This window comes from Equus asinus, chromosome 13 (genome assembly GCF_041296235.1).
Source record: "Equus asinus isolate D_3611 breed Donkey chromosome 13, EquAss-T2T_v2, whole genome shotgun sequence".
NCBI classification, from domain to species: domain Eukaryota; kingdom Metazoa; phylum Chordata; class Mammalia; order Perissodactyla; family Equidae; genus Equus; species Equus asinus.
This window is the reverse complement of record NC_091802.1, coordinates 61,450,983-61,477,590: the sequence shown is the minus strand read 5'-3', so window position 1 is coordinate 61,477,590 and position 26,608 is coordinate 61,450,983. Positions and strand designations below refer to the sequence as shown.

The 26,608-nt window shown below is 54.8% G+C and overlaps 2 protein-coding genes and 1 pseudogene across 3 annotated transcripts; all 3 read left to right on the top strand.

Moving 5' to 3' along the window:
- The first annotated feature begins 758 nt into the window (after positions 1-758).
- Positions 759-14,878, top strand: SECTM1 (secreted and transmembrane 1). 2 transcript variants are annotated; one of them, XM_044745425.2, is made up of 6 exons: positions 759-896; positions 11,153-11,298; positions 11,491-11,805; positions 12,772-12,804; positions 13,021-13,172; positions 14,528-14,878. In XM_044745425.2, the coding sequence occupies exons 2-6, from the start codon at positions 11,211-11,213 to the stop codon at positions 14,660-14,662; spliced, it is 723 nt and encodes a 240-aa protein (XP_044601360.1). In that variant the 5' UTR covers positions 759-896; positions 11,153-11,210; the 3' UTR covers positions 14,663-14,878. The 2 variants fall into 2 exon arrangements, with proteins under 2 accessions (XP_044601360.1, XP_044601361.1); XM_044745426.2 differs by having other exon boundaries at positions 834-896; positions 13,666-14,878.
- Positions 14,879-15,658: 780 nt separating this feature from the next.
- On the top strand, positions 15,659-18,845 carry CD7 (CD7 molecule). Its single transcript, XM_014864906.3, has 4 exons — positions 15,659-15,963; positions 16,967-17,287; positions 17,530-17,663; positions 18,436-18,845. Exons 1-4 carry the CDS (start codon positions 15,888-15,890, stop codon positions 18,541-18,543), a joined length of 639 nt encoding a protein of 212 aa, XP_014720392.3. The 5' UTR covers positions 15,659-15,887; the 3' UTR covers positions 18,544-18,845.
- A 1,552-nt stretch (positions 18,846-20,397) lies between these two features.
- LOC106845067 (cardiolipin synthase (CMP-forming)-like) lies at positions 20,398-23,272 on the top strand (annotated as a pseudogene).
- The last annotated feature ends 3,336 nt before the right edge of the window (positions 23,273-26,608 follow it).

Sequence of the window (26,608 nt, the reverse complement as noted above, 5' to 3'; positions counted from 1 at the left end):
CCCTCTGTCAGGGACTCAAAGAAAAATTTTCATCACGGTGACTTTTACAATAAGCACCAAAACGATTTGTACCTGAGGAACAAACAAATCTGGTAATGAACTCCCCACTTAGCATGCTTCTCCATGGTTGGCGTGTGTTGGCCTCCACCCTCTGGGGATGGCCTCTCACAGGCAGGCCTCCGGGACGCCTGAGTTTGTCCACAGTGTGTCTGCACACCCACCCAGTAGGACCCTCAGTGGGGAGCGAGCTGAGAGGAGGGGCCCCTCAGCTCAAGGCCTAATTCAGGGCAGTTCAACTTTCTGCCGCGTACAGGCTCGGGTGCTTACTGCCCTTCACTCTTGTCTGCTCGCCTGGCGCTGCCTCCACACGGACCCACCTTGCATTTCCGACAACTCTCAGCCTTAACAGGCTCCTGCCGGCCCTCAATGGGCTCAGGGGGCCCGCGGTGTGCGTGCACGTGTGGGGTCCTCGCAGGGACGTGAACCCACCCAGCTCTGCAAAGAAGCATCAGCGCTTGAGCGTGGAGAGCTCCGGGCATCAGCTCTCCCGGAAGAGTGCCTCCTGCTCTTTTCCTGTTTTCTTTAGAAGGACAATCTAATGAAGTGTTTCTAATAAAAATGTAATAAGGAATTCTGTACCAAGAAAGTCATAAACTTTTCCTGTGGACTCAGGGCAGTTCTTGAGACTCAAGTGATTTCCCATAACTCGGGTTTCCCTCTATCTCGGACCTGGTGCCACACCTCCCGCGGATCCTGAATCGTTAGTACTGCCGCCTCCTCCCCTGGCTCCGCCCTCGGTGGCTCAGTTTTCCTCTCGGACGGAGAGGAGGGAAGAGCACAGACAAGCAGCGGCTGCCAGTGAGGAGGAGCCGCACGGGTCAGGAGCAGGAGCGCAGGTGAGGGGCAAGCGGGCAGGGAGGGGAGGCCAGGAGGGGCGAGGGACATGGTGGGTGGCTCAGAGGTTGACAGAGGGACTCCGGTGTTGGCGGGCTCCGCATACTTGGATCTGCAGGGATGGAGACTCGAGAGAGTGGAGCTCCCCGACCCTCACCCGCTCTGGCCACTTTTCGCTTTAGAGACGTGGCCCGGAGTGCTGGCCGGGGTCCATGAGCCAGGGGGCTGGGGGTGCAGGGTGCGTGCCAGGGGAGGGGTGAGGACAGGGGCTGCAGGTCGGAGAGGGGACCTGTGTCTCTGCAGGGTACCCCCAGGCTCGACTCTTGGAGGGGCGGAGAGGTGGCATCTTGGGCTCCCCAGGTCTTCTGAGTCTGGACAGAGCCCCCTCCGGCCCCTTGACCACAACTAGGGTGAAATGCATTCAAGTCCAGGCCCAGTGCCCCCCGGTGGCACTCACCCTCGTGTGCACCCGCAGGGGCATGCGCACACACTCATGGGCACTCACGCTCGCATTCCCATTATGCTCTCACACGTACTCAAGTACACACAGCACTTGCGCTCACAAACATTTGTAAAGCAGAAATGAAATGCCCAAGACTTCCCCTAACCAGGGAGAGCACTCTACAGTCCATTTCCACATTCTCCTTTCATTTTTGGTTTGACCGCAGCAGCAATCTCTAAGTTAAGTTCACCACCGACAGCTGGTTAATGATCTGCAGTTTGAAAACTACTTTCTGTGCCTGTGGGTATAGGAGCCAGAGCCCTCGGGAGACCTCCTGTCTGGGGACAGTGACGGTGAGGGTGATGGGAGATGTGCTTCCAGCCACAGGGGCCAGGACAGGGCTGGCATGGGCAACCGGACTGGAGGTGGGGAGGCGGCTTGCCAAGAACAGGAGGCAGCCAGGCAGGGGGGACAGCCTGTGCAAAGGCTGTGAGGCAGCAAGGGTTTGCTTGTACCCTGGCCTGAGGACTACTGGCCCAGCTGGGGTCCCCTCCTGGCGATAGCAGCAGGGACCAGGATATGGGCAACAGCACCCTGGACAGGGGCGTTTCCTCCGCTGAGCTCAGGCTGGGGCTCCACAGCCTTAACAGGCTGCAGCTGTCTTCTTGTGGTGGTTCGTCACCTCTCTCTACAGTGTTGATGAAAGGCCACCTGGGTCAGTGTTGTGCGCAGCCTTTCCATGTAAACATCAGCGTAGGTACCTGAGGCCCCTGAGCTGCAGGAAAGCAGCACCAGCTGCTGGAGTGCTGTGGGAATGGAGACTGGCGCCAACCAAGGAGCCTCTGTACCTGGCCCCAAGGACACCCACGCTGTCACAACCCCGGCTCCCTCAGAGTTCCCAAAGTCCCATAGTGGGCCGAGGTGCTGGCAGCAGCATACACTTTCCAAAGTGTGTCCCTGATTCCTGTAAGTGAACAGCTCCCAAATCTGAGAGTCATCCTTGGTCAGGGACTCTGGCTGTCTCGCTGGGATCTTAACGTATGCAGATACAATTCCTGTGTTGGCGAGTTGGGAAAAACCTGAATTGCTGCCTTTGTTTCCCACCTCTCAGGTGTTCTTGCCTTCTGGTCCTGGCCCCATGCACGCAATCTTTCTGCTTCTCAATGTCACTTGCCCTGTCGCACCCTGGCCTCTCTCTCTGGTTTTTCTGTCCTTTGCAGCGTTGGCTACAAGTGAGAGACTCAGGCAGAGCAGCAGAGACGGCAGACTTACAAACACATTTGGATTTCAGATAATGAGTCACTATTTAAATATAAGTATGCCCCGAACATTGCGTGGAACATATACTACAAAATGATCGGTCACGTATCTAAAATTTCAGTGCACCTGGGCGTCTGGACTGTGCCCGGCAAGCTGAGGGAGGAGGCTGATTCACTAGAGTGGATTTCCCCCTGATAAATTCCCTGCAATGACTGCATGCTGCTGCTCACGGGGTGGCCCTGCCGCTGCCACGAATCCTAGGCCGCTGCCCAGACGGAGCCAGGCCCCTCACAGTCTGCGGACTCAGTGGCCTCCTGAGGGTCCCAGCAGAGGGTAGAACCAGTCCCGCCACTTTCCTCCCCTCGGCCTACCCCAGCATCTCCTGAGCCCTCGCAGTTCAAAACAAGGACAGTAGGTTTCCAGGCCCATCTTGGAGGTGCTGTGGCTTCATGCCAGTGGCCCACAGGGAAATAGCTTGAGCGTACTCGCAGTGGAAAGTCTGGAAGTCTGGTGCTGTAGCTGGAAGCACACCCTCCTCTGCGCCTGCCCGGTGTGGGCATGCTGGGCGGTGGGCTTGGCGGAGTGGGTAGCTCCTGATAACCTTTCCAGGGCAGTGCTCTGTGCAGACCCTTCACCTCCTGCCAGACCAGGGTCTGGGCCTGTCTTGTGCTGGTCTCAGCCTACTGACAGAGCCTGGGGGCACTCCCCTGGGCCCAGGTTCCCCTTTTGGAATCAATGTTGTGGCTGGACCAGCCCACAGGGTTCTCATTATGACTGCAAGACGCTACTGCAAGATGCTCTCGGTTGCTCTCAGCAATAAACCGTCAGGAAACTTCGAAGACAAGGTTTACGATTCACAGGCCTGGAGAGTACACAGCAGGCCAGAGACCACAGCAAGGTCTCAGGAAGAGTGAGAGAGACTGTGGGCCTGGGGTTCTACTTTTACTGGGGTCCAGGGTGGGGACATAAGGTTTTGCAGTTCACTCTTTTTTGAAGAAGAAGAAGAAGATTAGCCCTGAGCTAACTACTGCCAGTCCTCCTCTTTTTGGCTGGGGAAGCCTGGCCCTGAGCTAACACCCATGTCCATCTTCCTCTACTTTATATGTGGGATGCCTCCCACAGCATGGCATGCCAAGCGGTGCCATGTCCGCACCCGGGATTCGAACCAGCGAACCCAGGGCCACTGAGAAGCAGAATGTGTGAACTTAACTGCTATGCCCCCTGGCAGGTCCCTGCAGTTCACTCTTTATTGTTGAATTTAAAACATAAGGGCGAGAATTAAGGCATGGGAAGGGAAGGACAAGAGGCCACACAGCCAGTCATCTAAGTCACCCAGAAATCTCTGGAGCAAAGGAAACTTGTGGGAGGATCTTTATCTGGTCTTTCTGCATCTACTGAAGATAGAGACAGCCGTGTTTGAAGCGGATCCCTTGGAAGTCAAAGCTTAAGCGAGCACTTGCATTACAATTAAAAAAACCCCAACTGTCAGGGCTCACATTACAAAGCCGCTGGGAGCTGGGACCTGGAGGAGAGGGAGGCCAGAGAAAGATTCTCCTTCCTGCCACCCTCGCCTCCCACTGGGCCCTCTGTGGCCCCAACCCTGCTGGAGGTGAGAGGGCGTGCACGGTGGGCCCACCTCAGCAGCTCGGTGCTGACAGCTGCAGAGAGAAAATAGACCCTCCGCTCGGCTGCTCTTAATATCAAATGCAGAACAACTACAGGATCTTGGGGCAGTCAGGGGCCGGTGGGGGCAGGCCAGTGCACATAGCCACCGCCCAGGCAGGAAGAGCTTGGCCCGGCATGTGCAGCTGACCCTCGGGGCCCTCCAGGACTGAGTCACTGAGGTTTGGAAGCCAAGCAGGCCTCTGCAGTGGCGAGTTCCATCATCCACTGGAGAGCTGGCCAGGGGCACAGCTCTCCGTGCTGGGTAAGGAGGGATGTCCCCCACACAAATGGATAAATGGATGACAGAGTCAGCAGGCCAGATGGGAGGGGTTGGAAATAGCATTCTGAGGGGCCTCTGGTGCCTTTGACTCCGTGCCCAGACAGTGGCCATTCGTGCCTCAATCACAGACTGATAGTCCAAAGTCCCTGGCAGCACTTCCAAAACAGTCTCAGAGACATCTCCTGACTTCCAGGTAAGGGCGGGATTCCCCGGGAGTGGGAGTGGTGGCAGAGGCAGGACGGTGCAGTGAGCAGGGAGGGGCGCCCCCAACTGGCAGACCTGGCTCCCCTGCCAGTCACCTGTGGGTCTGGACTGCTCAGTGGGCAGCTGTGCCGGTCACTGTCCTCACAGACAAGCCTGGATTTGAGCGTTGGTGACCGAGCATTGGGCCTGGCTCAGATCTAAGCCCAGGTCCAAAGAGAAAGCGCCAGGCCATTGGTCAGGGCTAGGTGGAACCTAGCAGAGCTGTAGGAGCCCCAGACAGCTAGGGCAGCAGGATGTGTGTGAAGACATTGGAGAGCTTCCTCATCTCCAGCCCCATTCCGTCTCTCTCCAGCCCAGCTGCTTTCATCTCAAATCCAGCTCTTGGCAGGCAGCTCCCCCTGTGCTCTTATGAGGTAGAAGTTTGTGTCTCTCTTTTACAGATTTGGCTCAGATGAGTTAAGACTTGTCCGTGGTTCTGGGCCGTTTCTGAATATCATGCCCCAAAGCTGGAGATGTCCCCAGCCCCAGGCTCTGACCCTGCTGGTGGGGAGCCCAGCACAGCTCTATAGGACTGCCCTTGCTGGGGGTTGCTCTGCGTTTTTGGTGGACTCCTCCGCCCTTGAAGAGTCCGGCCTGAGGGAGGGGGAGTCCTAGGTCCTCTTGTTCTAAAAGCGTGGACCTGACATTTGGCCCCAGCCCAGGGGGAAGCTGCGGCCCCCTCTGCCCGGTCCTTCCTCCGTTCCAGGACTGGAGCTGCCCTGAGCAGCTGTTCTCAGTCCAGAACAAGGGACCTCCCCACCTCTGCCAGCACTACAGACAGGCCCTGGGCGTGGAGCTGGCTGCTACCCCCTGCTGTCCTCACCACAGGGGTCTGGTCAGTCTTGTGGCCTTTGAGACTTCTGGCGCTGGGCCAATGTTCTTGCCCATCCAGATGCCGATGAGATGCACAGCTGGCTCTCCGTGCCACCCAGTGCCACAGGGGTTGTGATGGAGGCCATAGCACCAGCCCAAGGTGGATGCAGTGGGGGAATCTAGAGGGGTGGGACTCGGGTATCACTGTGTCCAGATTCTGGAACCACCCAGGGGCTTTCACAGTGGGAGGCAGGACCACAGGGAGAGCGTGAAGAGCCATCAGGAAGTGCCTGTGGCTGAGGACAGGGCTGTCCGGAGCCTGGGGGAAGGTTCAGAGGAGGCTGGGGGCTTTGGGCACCGGGAAGAGGAGGCTGGCACCCCTGCCAGCTCTCAGCGGGAACAGACACTGGCCTCCCTCTGAGAACATGACAGAGGATGGCCAGGGGCCACCTTTCTAGAGGCTGCACCCCTACGGAGGCCACCAGGTAGTGGTAGGGGTCCGTGGCACTTCCTGGTTTAGTTGTCTTGTGGTCATTTCATTGCGTACTAGAAAAACATAGGTATATATAGCACGTCCATCAATGACTACAGATGCGCATTTCTCAAGGTAAGGCTAAAATAGGTAATAAGGTTTTAAAAATGAGTCAGTGTAAAGTAACTGTTAGGATTTCAGGGTGTGTGGTGTGGTGAAAACCTCGGTGGCTGTCAGCTGGGGAGGCTGATGGGGCCGGGGGTCTGGCGGGGCTGACCTTATCTGGGGAGCTTGCCCCCTCCACCCTGGCAGGCAGACAAAATGCCCCAGAGCAAAGGGCAGCCAGGCCAGGAATGATTGAAGCTCAGGGCCGGAGCACCCACACCCCCACCCAGGGGGCCTTGCCCTCGAAACTGAAGGTTGGCATCCTCCCGGAGCAACAGCTAGACCTCAGACCTCAGCCTGGCTTCCACCCTACCCCACCCCCAAGGCTGGGCTGCCTTCCTTTCACTTGTCAGCACACACCCTCCCTCTCAAAGTCCAGCTGAGCAGGTCATCATGTGGCACATAAATACGTCTTCACTGAGGTCACCACCTCCCCGTGTCACCTGGCCCAGGTGAGGACCAAGGCTGACCTTTGACCTATCCAGCTGGGCTGAAGTGGCCTACCCAGGGCCCACTGCTGCTGGGACTGACCGAGCCCTTCACAGTGAGGAGGCTGCACAGGTCCACAGGGATTGAGCCCCTGCTGTACACAGAGCGTCTACTGCAGCATCTGTCTGTCGCCATGTCTGCGTGAAGTGAGGCCCTCGCACACACAGGTTCGCAGGCCCAGGACTGAAACAATCCGTCCAGTCATTTACTCTCAAGCAACAATCCAGGAAATTTACTTGAAACTTGAAACACGAGTCTAAACTTATTCGGAAGGATAAACACCCCATCACAGTGAGGACGGTGTGTGAGGAGGATGGTCCGACGGGGAGGGCCTCCTTCTGGATGCTGCAGGCCCCTGGGCCCCTCCCTTCAGGGAGGACACGCCTGCCCTTCCTGCTGAGTCCCGAGGTTGCTGTGATGGAAATAAATGTGTCTGGACAGAGGATTCGGGGCGGTGTGTCTGTGCAGCTGGGCATTTGGTAGGTGCGCCGGGCCGCCAACAGGAGGCTCTGCAGCTCACTCCGTGCCCAGGGCACAGGGGTGGCCACCTGGGTGGCGTTCTGGTTTAGGTTCCTTGGATGTGAATCCTCCGTGCAGCCCTGAGGACACCTGCCCACTGGCTCAGGTATGCCTTCACCTGTCCTGGCAGGGCTGGAGTCCTGGGGATCAGCGTGCTGCCTCCCCGGGAACGTGTCCTCCCACATCTCTGGCTGGGGGCGAGCTTGGCCTGCCTCCTCCTGCCCCCAGAGACTAGGGAACCGGGACCCGCACTGGACTGCTGCGGAAGTGTGGACGCCAAAGGCTGTGCGGAGGTCGGCCAGAGGCGGCAGAGCAGAGACAGCTGTGCGTCTGCTGATGGCTGAGGGACAAAGGTGGTGTCCTCTGAGGCTACTACGAGGGAGGTGCAACCCCATGGAAGCCCTGGATCCTGTGACAAGGGAGCAGCCCTGGGAAGTCCCTGGGAGACCCAGCATGGGCAATTGCGACACCTCTTTCTAGAACCTTCCATCCACATAAGGTTTCCAGCAACATTTAATGGTGATGAGCTGTTTATGCCCAATCCTGGCGACTGCTGACAGGTCCTGAAACTGGAAAGGCTGCCACTGGACTGTATCCAGCTGCGAGGTCTCAGCCTGTTTTGCATTATCTGAGCAGGTTCGGGCAGGATCAGGGCAGCCGACCCTCTCCACTCAATCACCAAATTCCTGGTTCGGAGAAAAAAAAGTTGATTAAAATTATGTTAACGTTCTTGTGGAAAACAAACATCTAAGGAAAGACTAACAGAGCAACAAGGGAGAAGCTGCCTCCCCAGGGTGAAGATAGACCACAGACGGCTTGAAACCCGTGCCAGTGTCCTGCGTGGAGAGGCCCATCAGCAGGTCCCGAGCGCCCTGTGGGCCGGGACAAGGAGTCTCACTCAAGCAACGCCTGGGGCGCAGTGTGCCCTCCTTAGGAAGACACAGAGCCGGCCGTCACACGTCCATGCAGAACGACTGTGCCGTGGATTCAAGATTTGAAGATAAAAATAGATGAGATTTGGCCATCCGTGGATTCCCCACAGTCTGGGAGGCCTTTTCCAAAGGACACTTTAGACAAACAAACAAAAAATACTTTTGAAACAAAACCTTGAAGTTTTCAAGGAAGAGACAGACCAGACATACCATACAAACATGCAGAGTTTTTATTCCAAAAACGATCAAGGGAGAAATGAGCGACTGGGGAACACAATTGCTTCACAAATGACAGTTTCTTTAAGACATGAAAGTCTTGTAAACCCGTAAGGAGAAGACAGACAACCTCAGAAAGATGGGCAAAAGGTTTGCAAAGGCAGTGACAACACGGAAACCCAAAGAGCCAGTAACAGGATGAGATGGCCGGTGCCTCTGCAGTCGGGACACGCCTGTGAGGCACAGGGAGTCTCGTGTCACCTGGAGAAGCTTAGGTGAGGGGGCAGGCGGCACTGGGGGCTGTGGGGAAGGGGCGGCCCTCACGCAGTCGCTGAAATCGAGCACCCCCAACGCACCACAAAGTGAGAACCAGATGCAGAGAAATGGACATAACACGACCCCAAAATGCTCCCTCCATGTGTCTGGGGTTTGTGCGTGATTATGTGTGAGTGAGAAGGAAGCTGGGTCACGTAGTCACTGGGGCACAGTTGTGGGGTTAGGGGAGGGAACAGTGTCTGCATGTCCTGGGGCAGCCGTAACAAAGGACTACACAGAGGGGTTCAAGACAGCAGAAGTTTCTCATTTCACGGTTCTGGGCCAGAAGTCCCAAATCCAGCTGTTGGCAGGGCTGTGCTCCCTCCAAAGCCTCCAGGGCAGCATCCTTCCTGCCTCATCCAGCTTCTGGTGGCTCCAGCGTTCCTGGGCTTGTGGCTGTATCAGTCCACTCTCTGCTTCCGTCGCCCCGTGGCCTTCTCCCTGAGTGTCTCTCTCTTTGTGTTTAAATTCCCCCTTTTTATAAGGACATCAGTCATATTGGATTTAGGGCCCAACCTACTCCAATCGACCTCGTCCTAACTAATCATGTCTGCAAAGACCCTATTTCCAAATAAGGTCACATTCACAGGTACTGGGTGGACATGTCCTTTGGGGGCCACCATTCACCCCAGGACATACGGTTCAGAGGGAGAAAGGAGGGAGGATGGGGGGCGGCGGAGTACCTGTGATTAAGTATCTCATCTAATATGATTCCACTTACGTAAAACCACATGCATGTGCGTGTACAAGAACACGCTTGAAAGAGGGGCCCTGAGTGTCCACTGCCTCTCTCAGGTAATGTCTTCCCGGTGGTTCTTCCATCCTCGGCTGTTCTCTGTCGGTTGCTATTGTTTCACAAACGTGGTACATATATCATGAGAAAAAAAAGCTGCCCTCCGGTAACAATAAATCAGGAACAGAAACAAGTCTAGAAAATCAAACAGAGGAAGCCTGGAGGCAGCAGCACCGGCCACACCAGCTCAGAACCGACACACCCGGGGAAGCTGTGCTGGGGAAGTCTGCCCCCAGCGTGGCTGGACGGGACTCAGCCCCCCGGGTGAGTTGCATCTGTGATATCTCAGGACCTGCAGCTGTCTCCTTGCAGCCGGGTCACCCAGGCTGGGCAGACAACATCGCAAAAGGAGGCCCACCTACCCTTCCACCCCATCCCCTTGCCCAACTGGAAAAAAAAGTAAAAACAGCTGAACTCAAAACCAAAGGGTCCCAACTCTATGACATTCCGGAAAAAGCAAAACTATGGAGACAGTAAAGAGATCAGGGACACGGAGGGGGACACGGTGTTTTCAGGGCAGTGGAATTAGTCTGTGTGATACCACAATGTGGATACATGTGTCCAAGCTCACATTATGTCCAACACCAAGGGTGACCCATAATGTACACTATGGACTTTAGTCAATGATAACACATCAGTACTGGCTTATCAATTGTACAAATGCACCATGCTACTACAAGACACTAATAATAGGAGAAACTGGGGTGCCAACATAGGGGAATTCTCAGCACTTTCTGCCCAATTTTTCCGTAAACCTAAAACTGCTCAAAAACAAAAAAGTCTGTTATTATTTTATTTTTATTTTTGTTGTTGTTGAGAAAGATTAGCCCTGAGCTAATATCCGTGCCAATCTTTATATGTGGGACACTGACACAGCATGGCTGATGAGTGGTATAGGATCCAAACCTGCGAACCCCGGGCTGCTGAAGTAGAGTGCACGAACTTAACCACTAGACAACACGGCCCCAATTATTATCATTATTATTAATCAAATGGTCAACAAATGGTCTGGCAAACAATTTTAAAATACTTTTAAATAGTTTAAACGCATCAGGATAAATGGCAGTTTCATGAAGGCCGAGTGATCCCAAGAGCCTGAGATGGGCCTGTTCAGAGGAAGTGAAAATCCACGATTTCCGGATTCTAACGCGTGACTTCCACAGGAAGACTTTGTTGATAAGGAAATTCAGCAAGTGGACCAAGTATCCCTAAGGAGGCCCTGAAGTGAAGCTGGTGCGCCCAGCCACAGAATGTACAAGGGGGGTGGGGACTGGGGGCATCCAGGGGGTCTTAGGACAGTGTTAATGCAGAGTGGGCCCCAGAGTCTATGTGGCACCAGCCGTTTCCATAGGACACACGACGCAGGCCGTTTTGCAGGTTTTACTATGAAACTGGAAAGATAAACCCAGATTGGGGGTGGAGGGGCGGGCGGTTATCTCCCAGTGCCTTGTTTCCTGTCTTGTTGGACAGTGGCCAGCACTGTGCACATTATAAAGGCACCAAGAAGGGCGGGCGGCAGGCTGCACGGAGAAGGGGTGGGCGGGGGCTCCAGCATTCACAGACCCCTGCCTGCCCCTGCCCAAGCTGCAGCCGCTCCCGCTCACTTCTGCAGCAGCCCGGGGGGCCTCTGACCCATCGGCTTTCCTTCCTCCAGGGAGTGTCCCAAGAACCGTGGAGGAAGATGCTGAACCCCTGAGGCCTGTCCGCTGACCATGCTGACCTTGGCATCCCCTGTCCTCCTTGCTAGGATGCTCTGGGCCCTCCTGCTCCTGGATGCCTCCTTCAGTGCTCAGAAAGGAAGTAAGTCTCAGGGTCCCACTCTCTCTGCCGGGGGGGTTCAGTGGGGGCAAGGCAGGGATGGGGGCAGCAGACTGAGTTCAGGCCCAGGAGGGGCCGAGGCCCCAGGGAATGTCAATAACCCCAGGGCGGGCAGTCTGTGAATGTTCTGAGCCCCAGCCATGACCCATGTGAGTGACCTTCCCCTCCGCACAGGCTGGGACAACCCTACCTGCACCCAGGGCGTGGTGTCTGTGCCCAGGGGGGCACGTGCCATGATGGCCTGCAACATCTCCAACCCCTTCTCCAACATCACCATCTGCCTGAGTGTGGCGGCAAGGACGGACTGCCAGTATATCTTCAGGAATGCCCCCCAAGGAAACATCTCTCAGGATGGGTGGCACCTGTGGGTTCAAGGAGGCATGGCACAGCTTGTGATTGAGGACGCCTGGGACAATCAGTCTGGCCAGTACAAATGGCATCTCCAAGGAGGCCAGATAAACGTTGGAATCACCACCCTGAATGTCTCAGGTGGGGGAGGGGCATCTCGACCCCCCAGGCATTTTCCTGCCCGCCCCCCAGGGGCTCAGCAGTGGCTGGGCTGGGAGGGCAGGCCTGGATTCCAGCAAAACGAAGCCACACAAAGCTCTGCCATCACCCAGAGACCCCGTGGGCCCCTTGCCTTCTCCAGCAGCACCCCACTCCCGCAGCCTCACCCTGGGCGCCAGCCACCCAAAGAGCCAGCACTCTCCCAAGACCAGGACCCCTCTCTGACCACCCCCTCCCAGCTTCACCACTAGCTCCCCTCGCACCTGTCCCCGCACCCCCTCCAGGACACGCTGGTTACATCTAACCTAACGGCGCCCCCTTCACCCCCTCGTGGCCACAGTGACCGGCTACCCTGCTCCACTCACCAGCCCCTCTGCCCTCTCTCCCGCCCCCTCACTCTCGCCCAGGATCTGGCTACTTATTTGATTCACTGAGGAAATGGAAGCAATTAGCAGAGAACATCCCCAAGCTGCCCTCCCACCTCCCCCTCACCTCTGGGCCCCCCTCCATGACCTCCCACAGGATCACAAGCCCCCTCCCCTGGGCTGCCCCTGCATTTGGGCCCTGGATGTTCCCCGACCCCCGCCTGCTGCACAAGGGCAATGACCTCTAAACCCTCCTCTCCACCCCACTGCTCCTCTTCCACCCCTTCCTTTGCTGTAAAACTCAGCAAGTCTCCACCGCCCCCCACACCCGCTTCTAACCCAGTCATGGTCACCCTGAGCACTAGGGGCAGGGAGCAGTGGTTCAGCTTTGCCCCCCGCCCCCAGGGGCAGGGAGAGGGGCTGAGACCCGTGCCCCACACTGGCCAGGCCCTGGGAGGGGGACCCAGTGAGCCCTTCATGGACTCCTGTATCCAGGTCTCATCTGACACCTGGGACTGGGGGTGGGGACTGCACCAGGGCTGGGCCTGGACAGGCCCCTAACCTGCCTGTGTCTCCTCGGCAGAGCCCCAGGACCCACTCTTCACACCTTACCCAGGTGGGTGTTTGCTTCCTTACCCCGAGGTGCAGGTGAGGAGCCTGTGCCCCCGGAAGCCCCCTCGGGTCTCCCAGCCCTCTGTGCCTGGCACCCAGGCCCATCCTGCACACCCCATCACCCCTCCCACTCTCCCACCCTGGGCCACGGGAAGTGATGTCCCCTCCCAGGTTTGCTCCAGGAATGCATGATGAAGGCCTCCCGCCCACTTTCCGGCAGGCCCAGAGTCGCCACGCCCCCTGCATGAGGTGGGGAGCCAGTCTGATATGGTCTTTGTCATCCCCGTCATTGTCATCCTCTTCATCCTGGTGCTCAGCATGTGGGCCTGGTGCAGAAGGCGCCATTCCCTGAAGCTCTCAAATATTCCGCAGGTACGAGGCCCTGCTCCTTGTCTATGGGCCAGCAGGGGGACTGGGTGGGGGTCACCCCGGACTTGGCCTGGACACTCGGCCGCCTGGCCTTGCACCCACCGGGGCTAGGGGGAGGAGTGGGAGTGTGGGGTCCCAAAGAGCCAGTGCCCCTCCCCAAGAGGACCCTAGCTGGCTATGGCAGTCCCAGGCCCAGAACTTGGGTACCCCACTCCCAGCCAGGCCTCTGGTTTCCCATTGTCCCTCAAGCCTCACTTTGTCCCCAGGGTGCCCGGGAGGACAGCATGGGTGGGGAGGCTGCACTTCCTGCTCCTTCCAGGAGGCCTAGGATGTATGGGGGCGGGGGGGGGGGGGGGGGCGGTGCTGCATGTGCGTGAGCGTGTGTGGTGGGTGTGTCTGTGTGTGCATGTGTGTGAGTGTGGATGGTGGGTGGGTGTGTGCCTGAGTGTCTATGTGCACTGGTTTCTGCTCACAGCTGTCATTTCTCCCTCCCCAGAGGGGTTGGTTCAGAGCCCCAGGAACATGGGCCCGTTGGGAGGGTGATCCAGCCCTCTGGGCATCTGGCATCAAGCCCCAGGAGCCCCACCCTGACCCAGAGGCTGCCAGCACAGGGTGATCACAGCCCCAGCAGTGGAGGCCTGCTTGTCCCTGTCTCCCCCACCCGGCTGACAGATACCTGTGAACCCATCAGCACTGGTCTGCTGGCCCGGAGACCTGCCCAGTGTGCGGTCTTCGGCAGCGGCTCTTTCAGCCGAGTGAGGACTCTGGGTCCCACGCAGAGAGTGGACCCAGGGTGAAGACCGTGGCCTCCTGGGAAGGCAGGCCACGCAGGCCCTTCCCACTCCGTCCTCAGCAGCTCTCTTGGCTCCCTCACCCTTTGGCCAGAAATGCAAAAATCTAAGTTCCAGAGCAGTTGACCTGATGGGACGCTCTCCCTCGTGGGCCCGCCCACTGCGGGCGGTGGGTGCCTCCTGCGCGCGCTCCCGCCCCAGGAGCAGGAGGGGCACGCGGGTAACCTCCAGACGCGCCCGGTTTTGGTCTTAAGTGGATCTCGGGCACGCTCCTGGCGTTTGACTACGAGCAGGAACAGGTTTTGGGGACCCTGCTGCCAGCAGCGGCGAGGCCCAGAGCGGGGACGGGAAGCCTAAGGTGGTGCGTCGGCCCCCACCACCAGGGGGCGCAGCCGCGGCGCCCGCCCTGAGGAGACCCACGGGCGGCTGGGCGGTCCGGGCGGGTCCCACCCGCGCCTCCCCCGCCCGGCTGCCCTGCCCCGTCCGCCCTGCTGGCCCCGACCCATCCCACACCGGTTCACGCAGCAGTATTCCTAATTCCCGTGCATTCTTACTACATACATATAGGGCTTTTTCGAGGTGAATAAAATAAGCCAAGCGGGACCAGCCCCGTGGCGGAGTGGTTCAGTTCGCGCGCTCGGCTTCGGCGACCCGGAGATTCGCTGGTTCGGATCCCAGGCGCAGACATGGCAGCGCTCTTGAGGCCACGCTGAGGCGGTGTCCCACGTGGCACAACCCACAACTAGAACATACAACTGTGTACTGGGGGCTTTGGGGAGAAGAAGGAAAAAAAGGAAGATTGGCAACAGATGTTAGCTCAGGTGCCAATCTTTAAAAAAAAAAAACCAACCAGTAAATCATCAAATGAGCTGAGAAATAAAATATTTTTTAAATGGAAAACATAAGAATCTAAAAGAAGCTGCTTCATGTCTTAAAGTGATAAAGAGTCCTGAGGCGTTTGAAAGGTACTGACATCTGGAAGCCCCTGCTCACTGTGAGGAACCACAAACTGGAGGCCCCATGTGGTGCCTGGTGACCACTGCGACCGCGGGCATGTGCCGCCGCCGGGCAGGCCTATCCCAGAGCCAGGCTGACACCTGCCAGACACAGTGGGCGCCGCACCAGGGCCTCCATGCTCTGCGGGCTGCAGAGATCTATTCTGTCTCACTGGAAACAGACCAAAAGTGTTGGGGCAGATAAAGTGATATCTAAGGTCGTTTTATTGTTGATCTCAAGGTGGGAGGGGCCCACAAAAGTCCTTCTGCTCCCTGCACACCCCAGGCAGGACACCTGGAAGGAAATATGGCGTCTGCATTCTCACAAGGCCCTCGAGGCCCTGCTACCCTCCCCCCATTCCACCCCACCCCACCCCCGGCCCCATCCTGCCCCAGTGCTGCCGGGTGACTGATGTGATGAGCCAGATTCCTGGGTGTAAATCAGGTTCCAGCAGAAAGTGTCCCAGAGGACGAGGGCAGCTGGAGCCTGACCCGCCCCACCCAGGGGGCCCCCTTGTCTTTCTTCTAATCCTGCCTCCTATCCCCTGGCCTCACCCTCTTCTCTCCTCTCCCCTTATGTGCCCTGTGGAGACACAGCAACGGTGAGGAACCAGGGCAACGGGTCACCCTGTGGGCACCCAGTGAGGCAGTGGGACTCAGCCAGGTCTGCCTCCCCCCGCCCATGGCTCCACCTCCAAGAAGCCCTCCCCCCAAGTGTCCCAGCCACCACCTGCCGCCCTCTCTGCCTGCCTCCTACTCCGTCTCACCTTGCCTGGACCCCTGGGAGGTGACCTTTCATCAGGACTTTTGGGGTGGGGCCTCCGAGGCGCACACAGTTGGGTGCTGCAGACAGGAAGAGACTTGCGGCTGGCTGTGAGGGATCCTGCCTTTTGCCTGCCGCTGGGTCCACGGTGGGTGGGGTGGCAGCAAGCATGGCCCCGGGGCTCTCTCTGCTCCCCTTGCTCCTGGCCCTTGTCCACAACCTGCTGAGGGCCCTGACCGCCCAAGGTAAGCGCTTCCCAGCTGCCCTGCTGCCCCTGACTCGGATGCTCCTTCCCAGGAAGAGGATGGTCCGGGGATGCTGAGCATGACCTTCCCGCAGAGCCCCCCACAGACCTTGAACACCTGTCACAAAACAACGAGCAGCGGACGTTGGTAACGTCTGGGTGCAGAGTCACCAGCTTCGAGCTCTCTTTTCTCTTTACCTGAATGTCCAGATTCTCTTCTACAGTTAGCAAGGTGGCCTCTGTCATGAGAGAACTCTGCCCTTTAGTTTGCTTTTTAAAACAGATACATGTGTGAAGTTCTGCAGTGAGATGGAAAGGCCAGTGACATAAAGTAGGGTGGGGGGATCAGCCGGCACAATTCTTGTGCAAAAAAACAAAAAAAGGAGAGAAAGAAAGAAAGAGCTGCAGAATTTAGTTTGGGGAGAAGCTGATGTTTGCATTAGGTTAAGGAAGGTTTGCATCTGCACCAGGAAGCTGGTCCCGCTGCTCCCCAGCTGGGCAGAGGGGGGACGTTTCTGGTGTCCCACAGACAAGACAGGATGTGCCCACCCCACAGAGCCACCAGCTCCAGGTGCCTGGAAACATGGGGAAACTGAGGCACCAGCGTTGGAAAGAGAGAGGGAGACTGACAGTGCCTCCTGCTATCTCAGGGACTGTCCTGGAAGGGAGGGAGAGGGTGTGGAGTCAGGGAGAGTGATCAGAGCCCCCCAGGGGAGGGCCGGCTGTTTGGAAGGAAGAAGCCCAGCTCCACCTTCCCTGGAACTTCAGGGTGGGGAGAGGTCGCAGATGGCCCGGTCCCTGTGGCCCCTTCAGCACTCAAGTGTAGCCACTGGGTGCTGGCGCCCTGAGCTGCTCCAAGGCTCCCACAGGGTGCCTCGTCCAGGGTGATGTGTCAGCAGCGGGCTGTCCCAGGGCCCCTCCGTCCCACCACCGTCCCCTGCAGACAGACAAGTCCCTGCTCCTGCAGCCAGGCAGGTGGTGACGGTGGCTGGGCCTCCCTGCAGAGGTGCAGCAGTCCCCTCCCTACATAATCGCCCCAGAGGAGAGTTCCATCAACATCACCTGCTGCACCAGCGGGACCCTGCTCGGGCTCCACCTGAAGCAAAGTTGGCCGAAGCCCAGCAACGTGATTTATTATGAGGGTGAGAGGAAGACTACCGTGGACGAACGGTTCTGGGGCCGCATCACCTTCTCAGGGCCACGAGACAACTTGACCATCACTGTGCACCACCTGCAGCTGGCTGACACCGGCATCTACACCTGCCAGGCCATCATGGAGAACATCATGGAGATCCAGGGCCCCGGGACCTCAGTTGTGGTGACAGGTAGGGAGCGTGCCACCCCAGGACCATTCCACCTACATGCTGGCCAGGCTGGCCTCTGCCTGCCACTGTCTAGGGACCTTCCCTCTATACTTGCTTGAGTGGTTCCTTCCAGCTCAAGCCTGCCTCCTCCAGCAAGCCTCCTGGATTGTCCCCCACTCCAGGTCCCCTCCCTGCCCTGAACCCCAAAAGCTCTCATGGAATCCCCCACCTGCCAAGTGCCTCTCTCTGTTCCTTCTTCCCAGACAAACTGTCCCAAGCAGTGAACACATGCTGGGAGGCTCAGCTGATACACACTGCCCTCCCCACGGCCCTGGCTGTGGGCTTCTTCCTCATCGGGCTAGGACTGGGGGCGGTGTGTGTGCTGAGGAGGACCCAGGTCAGTATGAATGCCCCAGCTGTTACCTGTGTCCCTATAAGCTGGCTCGTCTTGGAGAGCAGGGAGGGAAGAAGAGTGGTTAAGCCAGAGAGCTGGCCAGACGGGAAACCCCAGCACCCACCCGTCCCCTCCATCAGGCTCCCCTGGAGCTCCAAGGGTTTGGATGGCAGGGTGGAAGGTGGGAGGGAAACTCAAGAACTGGAGCCCAGACCAAGTCCTAAGGATACAGGGCGGGCCGGGGCCGGGCGGGGGTACCGGGAGGATGTGCTGCTCAGTAATTTAAGGGTGAGGGTGGGAGGAGGGTCCAGAGAGACGGGTCAGAGAGCTTGGGGATGCCTGCGTGTGACTTCCTGTGTGATGTGTGCGTATGTGAGAGCGCATGTACGTGTGAGCGTGTGAACGTGTGCTGCAGGTGGGAGGGGAAGGGGGTGACGGAGACAGGGGCCAGGAATCGGCCAGTTCTGCCCCTGGTCCCTCAACTGTTTGCCCCTCACCCCCGCCCTTCCCCAGCTCCACGAGCTTCTGGTCCCCGTCCAGGTCCTTGGGGGCAAGGTCACTTCCAACCTCCCTGCCACTGCCCCCTGGGCTGCCCCACCCCCTTGCCCAGGCCTGGGGCAGCTCAGGACAACTGAGGGGCGGGCTGCAGGCCCAGAGGCCCTGCGGCGTTTCAAGGCTAAAATCTAAAGGCTTCCTAAGGGGGTGTGCGTTGAAGAAAGAGGGTCCCCAGAGGGAGCTGGCCCCTTGTAGGGAGACGACAGGCTTTATCTTTCAGATCAAGAAACTCTGCTGGGCCAGTGATAAGAACTCGGTGTGTGTGGTGTACGAGGACATGTCCTACAGCCGCCGCAACACAGTGTCCACCCCCAACCCGTACCAGTGAGCCCCGTGGGCCCCCTGGGCCTCCCTCTGCCCGAACAGAGCTCCGGGAAGACCAGCGGAGCCAGCGCCAACGCGAGGGCAGCTTCCTGCAGCAGTCAGGCTCTGGGCACCTCCTCTGAGAAGTCTTCTTTGGCTGCCTCCTGCCCTCCTCTCCCTGCCCAGCTGCCCCTGGCTCCTTGAAGCTACCAGGGAGAAAGTCTGTCTGTCTCTCTGTCCTGCTGCAGCCAGGGGCAGCAGGCAGCTTGGTGCGGGGGGGGAGAGGGGGCAGCCACTGCCAGAAATAAAGTGCTTCTCATCTCCCTATTCTGGCCCCAGTGTCTGTTTCTCAACCAGCTCAGAGTGGAGGAGGGAGAGGCCTGCCTGGCACCCTCCCCAAGGGTCTCCTAGGACGTTTGCAGCTTGTGTGACTACGTGTGAGAAGAAGAGAGAGGAAATGGGCACTTCCTCCCTCCAGCCTGGAGGGCGCCCCACAGGCTGGAGCCCTCACTGGCCCCCCTCCCGCCCTTCCACCTGCCCACCCCGACCCCCACCCCCTTCACCCACCCTCACCTGCCTCCACCACAGGGTAAGATGGGGATGGAGGAAGGGGAGCTGCAGCCGTGACCTGGGTGTCCTCACAAGGGGCCGTCCCTGTGTGCGCTCGTAGGAGGGGTGCGGGAGGTGGAGCCGTGGGGAACTTGCCTCCCGGTGGGCAACAGTCGCCCGCCTGCGTAGAGTGAATGGTGACGGGTGTCCTCCTGGACTCTGGGTCAGAAGCAGCAGACTGTGCTTCCTGCTCCACCCCATCCTGTACCGAGGAATCTTCCATCAAAGTTGCAAAGACAAAACGAACACAATCGGCGGCTCGGAAACTCCTAAGACCTGTCTCTATAAAATCACTACGGAGATAAATGACGTGCATCTACAAACTCAGGGAGGGGATGTTTGAGAAATAATTATAGAACAAGGGCTAATACGTTTAATTTATAAAGAGCCTTATCAATCAATGGGAAGAAGATGAATACTTGGATATGAATGTACAAACAGCAAAAATGACTGATGGACATAGGCAACCATTCAAACTGCTAGTTACCAATGGAACATCAACTGAGATGAGGTAGCCGTTCACCCCCTGGGTTTGCAAAGATTAAAATGTTATTCAAGTATGAGGTCCCTTTTACTGGGAAGTCCCACTTGTAGAATTGTATCTTCGGGAAGTGATCTTTGGGCACAGAAGCAAATCTACAGTAATATCGAGCCAGCCCTGATGGCCTAGTGGTTAAAGTTTGGGGTGCTGTGCTTCAGCCACCCAAGTTCAGTTCCCTGGGTGTGGAACCACACCACCTGTCTGTCAGTGGCCATGCTGTGGCAGCGGCTCACATAGAAGTAGAAGGACTGACAACTAGAGTATACAACTATGTACTGGGGCTTTGGGGACAAAAAAAGAGAGAGAGGAAGATTGGCAACAGTTGTTAGCTCAGGGTGAATCTTTCCCAGCAAAAAACCCCAAAACTACAGCAATATCCATTGCAGTGCTGCTTTCAATACAAAAATTAACTGAAGAATGACCTAAGTGTCCCAATAAGAGAACTGCTCTATTGATTTTGGCGCACACATACAGCAGGCGTTGAAATGGCGCCATGAAGAATCTAGCTCCACCAGGATCTTCACAAGACGCCACGAATGGTACAAGTTGGGTGCAGAATGTGTGTATGACCCCACATTTATAAAATACACATGGGTGTACGTGGTTGTGTAATTACGTTGCTGTGTTTTTATGTCTGTACCACTGACATACTGGAAGAACAGACAAGGGATGTTGACACTGGTTCTCTCTGGGTGGTGGGATGTGTGTTCGCTGGGGCAGGGAGTCACCATGACCTCTCGGGCCTTGATTTCCTCATCTGTAAAACAAGGGTACTGGCTGCCCTGCCTGGGGGGTGCCGTGAGGGCTAAGTGAGATACCTGGTGAACCCTCAGAGCAGGCCTCCGCAGAGCAAACGCCCCATCAACTGTGTGGCTGTGGACCGAGACCATGGAAGCTGGAGGCAAAAGCCTTGACTGTGAGGGGAAAAACTTGGAGGAACAGCCCCCACCCTAGGCCACAGCTTTGGGGGTTTCCCCGGGGGTGGGGGGCTTTCAGACTTCAAGAAACAGAGGTCAGCCTGGCCCAGGATGGCCGAGCGCAGCAGTGGAAACACCTGAGGTCATTGACTCCTTCCCACAGTGGCCCCCAAAGCCCAAGGATGGCCACTGAGCCTCCCGTGAAAGCCAAGCTTCCGACACAGGAGCTAGCCAGGGAGGGCAGCCATCAGGGAGGGGGTCGGCAAGGTGGCTAAGGGTTCCGGGAGGGGTATTCAGCCTGCCCAGAGGTTCACCCCCTCCCCACTCCAGGTTGTCTCCCAAAATCCCTGGACCAGACCTGGGCCCCCTCAAGGCTCATGGCCCGATACCTAGCGTCCTGGGCAGGGCAGCCTCTCCAGGAGATGGACGGCCAACTGGGCCATGTCCACCTTTTGTAGCAGGGCCAAGCAGCACCAGAGCCAAAGCCAAAGTAACCAACATCCTCAGAGTACAGGAAGCAGGAAAAAGGAGTCATCAAAGCGTGCATGTGGGAAAGTTAGGGATGAAACTATAATTGCTGACCCAAGAAATAATAATGGAATGACCAGCACGGGGAAGAGGGCTGTGGTCCGACTGAGAAAGTATCCCAGAAGGAAAAGAGAGAGAAAGAAGCCTGAGAGACACAAGTAATAGAAGGAGAAACACATCCAGCCAGGAGAGACAAGGAACCCCACACCTGGACTGTCTGGGGACTACAAGTCATCAAAAGCAGAGAGAAATCTTAGAGCCCAGATGACATCAGACTTCTCAATGACTGCTCTGAATTCAAGAAGACAATGGAATAATACCTTTAAATATTGAAAGAAAAGAACTTTGTACCCCAAATGTTAAATTATTGTTTCAATATAAGGACGTAATAAAGATATTCTCAGGCATACAAGGTCTTAAGACACTCCGCCAAGAGTTGACTTTGAAATTGCTCTTGGAGGCAGTGTTCAAGAAGAGACCCAACACAGGAGAAATAAGAAGCAATCGAGTAACTCGGTAGAGCTTACTTTTGTCCAAGAAACAATGACCAAAGAAAATAAACATACAATGTAAAATCTATGTGCAAACTATATACCAGTCTAGAACTAAAATTCTAGATAACACCAACACAACAGAGAGAGGGAGGGTGGAGACAAAGGAAGTGAGAACATGCTGAGGCATTTATCTTGTGAGGAGGAAAGCACAGATGAAGACAAGACTAAGAAATCAGTCTAGGTAAATGGACAGGGACAGGGCTTAAGGGAAGCTTCAGTAAGAAACAAAGCAGCACACACCGTTTAAAGCAGCAGAAAGAGCAGTCCAGTGGATACAGGAAAGGAGGAAAAATAAATGCAAAGAATGTGTAGCAAGAGGAAAATAGGAAATAAGATAATGAAATAAAGTCCTGATTCAACAATAGCTATAATAGCCCTAATTACAGTAATTACAATTGCAATAATTATACAATAAATACTTTTACAATAAATGTAAATGGGCCAAACTCATCAGTTAAAAGACAGTCTCAAACTGGATTTAAAAGAAAAGACTCAGTTGGGGTTTGAAAACTAGTAGCCAAGCAGCCGAGGTTCTCTGAGATTTCGAGGCCTCAGTGGAGGAGGGGCGGGCCAGGGCCCCAGGCTGCAGAGCTCTCCCCACCCGCAACCCCACCATACTGGCTTCACACCAGCCTGTATGAAAACCCATGGACAATCCTGAATATATTGTCAATGATAACAATTGGCTTGGCCCTAGTTTTGGGCAATTTGATTATTGAAGTGGATTTGCACATTGCTCCAGGAGTTTTTGCTTTAGCCAGGCTAGCAGATTTGTTGGATGGATTTATTGCTTGAAACTGCACCAATCAGGGGTCGGCCCCATGGTCAAGTGGTTAAGTTCACACGCTCCACTTCAGCAGCCTAGAGTTTCGCCAGTTCAGATCCTGAGTGCAGACCTAGCGCCGCTCCTCCAGCCATGCTGAGGGGGCGTCCCACCTAGCAGAGCCAGAAGGACCTATAACTAAAATATACAGCTGTGAACTGGGGAGCTTCGGGGAGAAGAAGAAAAAAAAAAGATTGGCAACAGATGTTAGCTCAAGGCAAAAAAGAAAAAAAGAAAAAAAGAAAGAAACAGGGCCAATCAAAAATCAGCTTTGGGACATGCTCTAACCACTTGTTGATAAAAATACTTATCAGTATCTTATATGTTCACTTGTCCTATGCAGACCTTACTCCAGTTCCACTGACTGGTATGATAATTTCAAGAGATGCAATGTTGACTGCTGCTGTTTTTTATGTCAGATATCAGACTCTTCCAACACCACAAACACTTTCTAAGCGTTCCAGTCCTCGCTCTGCCACTGCTAGGTTAAAACTAACTTTCATCAGCAAAGGAAATAAAAAGGTCCAGTTATCTTGGTGACAGCTTCTTTGGCAGCTCCAGTTTTCGATTGTGCTGACAGCATCTATCTTCAGATACAGTGGATTTTTACAGTTTTCACCACAGTTGCATCAGCTTACAGTTATTATCATTATGGTCAGAAAACTGTTCAGGTGATAAAAGGCAGACGAAATTCAGCCCTCGTTGTTAGCGAGGAAGCAGTATACATCATCGGTGGCTGGTGGACATCTCCACGAGTTTCCCTGGCTTGGTGTTCAGCTTGAAAAAGGACTCATCAGAGCAAACCATGTCATCAGAATTTAAGTAATGTGCATTGAAAATAAGTTTGATCATGGGTGTATGCAAAATTTCCAATGTATTTTTAAATACAAACAAAACTATCATTTAGAATTTTTTATCTTAGGTTTCTTAATTAATTTATAAGGTACCAATTATTCCAATCATTGTCAGTCATTTTTTACTATGTTTTTTTAAAAAGTTCTGGAGCATGGAAGCTGAAGAGCTGCCACTTCTCTTTAGTAGAATTGAGATTGCTCACCAAGCACTAGGGAATTTCCTGAGTGTAAATATATGTCCTACACAACTTGGCTACACAATTTTATGTTTGATTTTTAGATCTGTGTACACACTAACAGTTCATGTGGTTAATATTTGATCATTTAGGATAATGACCATAAAGGTAGCTTAGTGGTGGATGAAGTAAAAACTCGTAAAGAGATTTAAAATGCAGTAAGTTTTGAAAATAATAAGTAAGATCAAAATAGAAGGTATTGAAGTTCACATCCAGTAGGCTTCCAGCCTCTCAGGTGCCTAACAGTTTATGTATCAGGATAACAAGTAAGAAAGGTAGCTGAAAACACGCCCACCAGCTACACCATCCGAGAGGCAGCAAGGGGCATCGTGCCTTCCCACTGTGTTTCTAACGCAGCCGGGCTTGCGTGATGTTGGAACCGGTACTCATATGTTATGTAAATAATACAAAACTGGATAACGTTCAAAGGCTTTTTAAACGTTGGGAAATCTTTTGTTAAGATGTTGAAGGAATAAAAGAACTGGGGAAAAAAAGAAAAGATTCAATATGTTGTCCGCGAGAGACACACGCTTTAACAGAAGGACACCAATAGGTTGAAAATAGAAGGACGGAAAATATATGAAAAGCAAACATGAACCAAAAGAAAGCTGGAGTTGGGGCTGGCCCCGTGGCCGAGTGGTTAAGTTTGCGCGCTCCGCTGCAGGCGGCCCAGTGTTTCGTTGGTTCGAATCCTGGGCGCGGACGTGGCGCTGCTCATCAGACCACGCTGAGGCAGCGTCCCACATGCCACAACTAGAAGAACCCACAACGAAGAATACGCAACTATGTACCGGGGGGGGGCTTTGGGGAGAAAAAGGAAAAAATAAAATCTTTAAAAAATAAAAATAAATAAATAAATAAATAAAAAAGAAAGCTGGAGTTATCAGTCCTATTTTCTAACAAGATAGGAGTACTGGTAAAAGCAACAATAGAACAAAAATATGTAATCAATGTGAACATCTATGATTCTAAAAATAAACAGGCAAAATATGTAAGGCCAGGAATGATGTGACCGCTGGGAGAAACAGATTAACCAAGGGTTAAACTCAAGTTTTTTTTTTTCAGCCGGGAAAGTTTGGTCCTGAGCTAACATCTATTGCCTATCTTCCTCCCTTTTTTTTTTTTTTTCTCCCCAAAGCCCCAGTATAGCTGTATATCTAGTTGTAAGTCCTTCCGGATCTTCTGTGTGAGCCGCCACCACAGCATGGCTACTGACAGACGAGTGGCGTGGTTCCACGCCCAGGAACCGAACCCAGGCTGCTAAAGCAGAACACGCTGAACTTTAACTGCTAGGCTGTCAGGGCTGGCTCTAAACCCTAAATTTTAACGTGTCTCTTCAGATCTGAATCGTGCATTAGTTAATGTGGAATTCCACACTCATCAAACAGAAAAGAGGCATTATTGTGCAGCATATGTGAAACTTTTTTTAATGATCATTTACTTAGCCCTGGGCATCTGAGGAGGGGCAGGAGGGCTGCAAGTTATCCCAGACCATCAGAAGGGGCCTCTGCCAGGGACCCAGCTGGAAGGCCATGTGGTCACCCCTCAGCACCACCCCAGGCTCACCTGGCCCACTTCATGCAGGGGCTCCCGGGTCTTGTCCCAGCTCAGGACAAAAAGCCCCAGGATGTAGCTCAGGGAGACAGCGTTGCAGACATCAGGTGAGGAGTACAACACACAGGGCAGCAGCACAGAGCGCTCAGAGGTGGGAGAAGCCGCCCAGCCCAGTGGAACCTGAGCTTATGCAAATCGAGGGGGCACTCTAAGGAAACAAACACGAAATCACAGCTTCAGAAGCAAATATTTATTCAGAATGAGAAAAGAAGTTACAAATTTTAAAAAGCGTTAAAACTATCCAGGAATAACAATATTTTTAAATTAACTGACACGAGGGGCCAGCCAGAGGGTGTAGTGGTTAAGTTTGCATGCTCCACTTTGGTGGCCCCAGGTTCGCAGGTTCGGATCCCAGGCGCAGACCTAGCGCCACTCATCAAGCCATGCTGTGGTGGCACCCCACATAAAATAGAAGAAGATTGGCAATATTGGCACAGATGTCAGCTCAGCACCAATCTTCCTCAAGCAAAAAGAGGAACATTGGCAACAGACGTGAGATCCTCCTCACACACAAAACAATTTAACAGACACCAGCAATCACTCTACTTTTTGCTACATAATTTCACTGCCTCCTCAGACAACTGAGATTTTGTGACACCATTTTCTCTGTGAGTGGGATGTCCTCAGCTAACTGGGGATGCACAGAATGTGTGTCTCTGCTCCCTACAAACACAGCGATTCCAGGAAATTCTATTTTTCAAGATTCTCATCAAAAAAGGAAAAAAAGGGGGCTGGTGCAGTTATACTTGCGTCGGCTGCCTTGTGGAGCGCAGTCCTAGAGGTGAAACTGTGTGCTTTGGCAGGTGTGGATGAGCCCCCAGGTCTCCACTGACAATGTCACGCTCCATACCTCCTTCTTTGGCACCGCTGCCACCCAGCCCACCAGAGGACACGGGCACCGCTCAGTCCACCCTCCCAGTGTGCACCTGTGTGTCGTGAAGCTGGAGAGCTGGCCCAGGAGCAGTGGGTGTGCCTGGAAGAAACCTGTATTAGTTTCCTGTGGCTGCCATAACAAATTACTACAAAGTGCTTAAAACAACAGAAATTTGTTTTCTCACAATTCTGGAGGCCAGAAGTTCAAAATCAGATAGGCTGGTTCCTTCTGGAGGCTCTGAGAAAGAACCGGTTCCAGGCCTCTCCCAGCTCCTGGTGGCTGCCAGCGATTTTTGCATTCCTTGGCTTGTGGCCACATCACTCTGCTCTCGGCCTCCATCCTCATGTGGCCTCCTCTCTGTGTCTGCAAGTCTGTGTCCAAAGTTCTCTCTTCTTATAAGGACACCACTCACACCGGATTGAGGGCTATCCAGGGTGGCATCATCTTAACTTGACTACATCTGCAAAGACCAAATAAGGTCCTTCACAGGATGTGGGTGGACATGGATTTTGGGGGACACCATTTGCTCCAGTGCACCAG